At 36.9% G+C, this 4556-nt stretch overlaps 1 protein-coding gene across 1 annotated transcript; it reads right to left on the bottom strand.

Annotated features, from left to right (window-relative positions):
• Positions 1-221: 221 nt before the first annotated feature.
• Positions 222-2080, bottom strand: LOC109050077 (guanine nucleotide-binding protein G(I)/G(S)/G(O) subunit gamma-T2-like). Its single transcript, XM_019067757.2, has 3 exons — positions 1926-2080; positions 830-919; positions 222-675 (listed from the first exon to the last, which is right to left on the bottom strand). Exons 2-3 carry the CDS (start codon positions 911-913, stop codon positions 550-552), a joined length of 210 nt encoding a protein of 69 aa, XP_018923302.1. The 5' UTR covers positions 914-919; positions 1926-2080; the 3' UTR covers positions 222-549.
• Between the last annotated feature and the right edge of the window lie 2476 nt (positions 2081-4556).

The following is a 4556-nucleotide window of genomic DNA, read 5'->3' as shown; positions in this document are numbered from 1 at the left end:
TTTCTATGAAAAACCACGATTGTCCCTTATTTTCCTTTTCTGATGTTGGCAACCCTAATCACACACCAGATGGCATGCAGACACTTATTTGACTCATGGAAATCTTCCATATATGCTCATGGCTTGTCAGATTCAAAAACAGAAACCTGTCATTTAGCTTCATTGTTTTATGTGTAGAAGGAAGAGATACATGGAAAGAATGAAAATATTTTTTGTGTGTGTGTGTGCTTACTGAAACTTTATTTTTTAAAGATGGAATGATGAGAGATGGAACGAGAATGGAATTACAGTAATTCAGTTCCGAAGTTGCCAGTTTTATTTACAAAGAGTTTGCTTCGAGAGGGCTGCCTTTCTTAATCATCAGAATGACTCTGTAGACTGTGTTTGACTCTGTAAGTTAAAGTAATTGTTCAAGTCATGCAGTCTCTATGATGACTAAAACTAATGTGTTCAATCCTCATTCAAGTTCAAATAACAGACTGCTAAACAGCTCTCATTTGCACAAATTAAAACATCCTCATATAATTTTGCCACAGGAAATCACATGTGCTAAGTTATTATGCATCCACCCTTGTCCTTGAAGGGATTTTTGTCCTCAGGAACTCCTTTTATGAGAGGATCTTCTGCAGCTTGGGCCTCAACCCATTCACAAATCTCCTTTGCGGTTTTAGAGACCTGGAGAAAGAGGGGAAATATGTCAGACTTCTGCCTCCTAATGCTCCCTTCATTAAAAATTCTAAATGATTAATAAACAAAAAAAATGCAAGGGTGGCATGATGCAAAATACTTCTTCAGGCTTTCAATTTAATCAGCAAACAAAGAAACTTACAGGCTCTCTAGTGTTCTTCACTTCCTTCTGAAGTTGTTCCAACTCCATTTTCAGGATTTCCTTATCAGACATATCCCGCGCCATCTTGCCCTGAGCATGAAAAAGTTACAGGATCACGTTCATTTTAAATTTGTAAAAGTAAAAAAAGTTTTTTTAAATGTCTCATTTCTTTTTAAATCTGTGGAGGTTGAAAAATAATGATCATAATGTAATGGGAGAAATGTGATATGAATCCCAGCATACATCCCAGTGTTTAATGCCCCAATATGTATCCTTAAAGATCCAGACACCTCACTTTTAAAAGCTGTATGACACATGGGACAAGTTCCAATTCATTGGAAATGGTTATGTTGTGAGTCACTGGAAAAACAGGCTTTATTATTCAGAAGTCAAGTGAGCGGAACGGGTTTAACGCTTGATTTGTGTAATGCTAAACTAATAATTATGAAAAAGATCAGTTGACCCGGAGTTGTAAATTGACTGATATCTTGATACTTTAAATTGAGTAAATACATGTTGTTGTTTTTTTCTCTCCTGATAACTGAATAACAGCACAAAAGAGTTTAAACAGGTTTTGCAACAAGTTAGTCATTGTCTTAGCGGTGTCATTGTTTGTTTTGAGGATTTTTAGTTGTAAATTTAAAAACTCTGATTGTCTTCTCTCATAAAATTCAGATTGAGGTGCCAAATTCCTAATATTAAATCAAATTTTATTATATTAACAAGCGTATGTCATAAATGCTGGCAATCTCTTTTCTACCAAAACTACAGTATTGTGATCAAGGTCTATTTATATATTTTACTCTACAAAATATGGTTTCTGTTGTTAATGTCACCTAAAGTGATGATAAAATATTGTCAAGATCTTTTAGTCTTGTAGTGTTTCCCAGATGAGCATAATAAAGTAAACATGTACTGTACATAGCAATACAATATTCACAATTCCTCATAGCTTTCACTGTTATCAAATGTTTACCTTTTTTGGCTGTATAATTGTATGTGTATATTGTCATTCATATAATTAAACCTTAAAATATACTTATGAATATAATGCATTTACAGATTCATCACCTAGAGTGCAGTTTGTTTCACTTACCTATTGGTCAGCTGGGCAGCCGATGGAGGGAACGTGTCGCTCTCTGCAATTTAAGGGACCATGTACAGGGTTTGGGGTCTGGTGATGAACTGAGCGCTTCGGTCTGCTGCTGTCACCTCTTCAGGATAACCTCCAGATGGTGTGAGGTGAGGGGGCGGGGGGGACTGATCCCCAGCAAGCACACTTCCTTCATCCAGATTTCTTATCAGATTAAGCCATCTTGGTAATTAATGAGGTCAAATCACCCAGAATCAAGGCAGAGCGGTTTATTTGTGAGTGCATGTGGGCTGTTCTTCTTACAAGATTTAATTTTATGTAACGTGCCAGTACAATGTGTACAACAGTACAATGTTTACAATGCTTTTACATAATTCTTATATAACCTATGTTCTTTAAAAACAAACGCATTTATTACAATATTTATAGCTCATATTATCTCATCAAAATTTATTTTCCATCAACAAGACTGTTAGTAGACTCAAACTGGCCAGTTAAACAGCCTAGCTGGTACATCAGCTCATCTATTATAATCGATAATAACAACAGAGATAACTGGCATGGTGACATTAAAAAAAAATCAAGACCACTCATTTTTAATCACATTTTCAAGGCAAGAAACATATATAGAGTGACCTCAGATCTCTCTTGACAGAGGCCCAGACCAGTAATATGTGACTGTTAACATGGAGGTCTCCTTGATTCGGTCCCCTGTCCCGTAACACAATCCATCTGTAGACAGGCACGTGACACCGATCTGCTCATTCTATTCAGCATTCCAAATACAATCAGAATGAACTGAAATCCACAATGACTGAGAAATGCAATCCTTGACCTACAAGGATCTTAAATTTGGTCTTTTATCTGTGTGATGTCAACGCCAATTAAAGGCCTCATCTGAGTGATCCGTTATCCTGAAGACAAGCTTCTACGCCTCTAGCTAATCCCATCACAAGGTCTTGACTGTCTTAATCTAAGAGATTAGACTCAGAGATGTCACTCTCACTCTTGATTTTCACTATGAAATGTAGAGCAAAGTTATTTATTTCTTCCTGTTTTTTTATTGTTAATATACATAAGTTTTAAATGGCACGCTATACATTATAAAAAAATATAATAATACTAAAGAAAAACAAAATCACAGATTAAATGTTAACTGAGGCAGGAGCATTACACATTCATTCATCTCAACACAGTGCAGTAATTATATTACGCCCCATTACAACAGTCCCTACACTGTTATTGCTCTCCTAAAAACAATTAGGCCTACTTGTGTTTTATGTAGAATTTTAAACCTACATTTAACATCCAACAACAAATATTTTAGCACAATGTATATCTTAGTAAAAATTAATATGGTCCTATTCTATTGTGTTTCATTTATTTTACATGCATATGTGCATCGGCGCATATTCAGTGCAGTCTGTGTTTAACAGTGTCTCACTTTCTGTCAGGATGGCCCATTATGCAAACTGGAAATCAGTACCGTCGTCGCAACTCAAAGGGCTGTGCCAAGTGTGCGACCGCACAGAGCCTTGCGTTTTTCCACCCATTTTGTCCTCTGAAAGACTAAAGCCCCTTTTCCACTGTAGGAACTTTCCCCAGGAACTAGGGACTTTGGGTCGGTACTCAGTGTGTTTCCACCGCAGGAACCAGGATCTAAATAAAGTTCAGGGTAAAAATTACCCCTCAGAAAGTCTCTGCTTCCGAAGTAATACTTTTTCAAAGGTCCGGAACTTTCAGGGGTGGGACTTGAGTGCTGAACATGCTGATTGGTTGAGTTCAGGCAGCATTGTATTTCAACCACCATTCACATATTTTTTTTAAATTTTTTTTATATTACTGTTATTGTGTCATGAAATGTAGTTTTAAAAGTATTTCAGGCGAGAATGTTGTTTAAAACTCAAATCTGCGGTTTATTTATAAAAACAGCACCTATTTGAAAATGTGCTTTGCTGATTTCAGAGCCGATCAGCTCCACGCAATCAGTGGGAGCTCAGTGCTTATGTATCCCGACGAGAGCAGCCTCGACTCGGCTAGTCCTTCTCACATTTGCCGCTGGCTCATATGTCTCTTTAGTGGATAAACATAAGATATAATTTGTTTTGTGTAAATCTTAATAGGTCATCTTTGGTCTTTATTCTATTATTCTATTAATATGTTAAAATTAAATGAAAATGAAAACAGGCAATGTTTGATATAGTATTTCGTTTCACATAATGTACGTTCCCAGAACTACATTTCTGAGTCTATTAATATGTTTAAATTAAAACGAAAAGGGGCAGTGGTGTTTGATATATTTCGTCTTATTGTAAATACAGTGAGGAAAATTGCAGTAGCCAAGGTGAGCTGACTGACGTAATCAAGAACACTGCTGTTTGCAGAATTACTGGACTTGCATCGTCCCGTCTGCAGGAGTTCACACTCCAGAGTCAAACTTGCGAAGTCCGAACTACCAAGGATGCAAGTCCAGAATTTGCATACTTGGTATTGAAACGTGCACAGACCTATGTCACCAGACTATTTGTCTATTCTTCTGGGCACTTTAGACCGCGATGGAAACACAGACAGCAATAGGTCTGGGGGGAAAAGGTCCTGGGACATATTGTTCCATGTAATTTCGGCTGAAAAGCA

This window comes from Cyprinus carpio, chromosome A3 (assembly GCF_018340385.1).
Source record: "Cyprinus carpio isolate SPL01 chromosome A3, ASM1834038v1, whole genome shotgun sequence".
NCBI classification, from domain to species: domain Eukaryota; kingdom Metazoa; phylum Chordata; class Actinopteri; order Cypriniformes; family Cyprinidae; genus Cyprinus; species Cyprinus carpio.
The sequence above is the reverse complement of the archived record's forward strand: the minus strand, read 5'-3'. Positions and strand labels throughout refer to the sequence as shown.

Excerpts from the sequence above, each read along its gene's own strand:
- LOC109050077 (XM_019067757.2), bottom strand. The coding sequence starts at position 913 with ATGGCGCGGGATATGTCTGATAAGGAAATCCTGAAAATGGAGTTGGAA. Across the intron at positions 676-829 it reads TGAAGAACACTAGAGAGCCT|GTCTCTAAAACCGCAAAGGA; the intron begins GTAAGTTTCTTT and ends CTCTTTCTCCAG.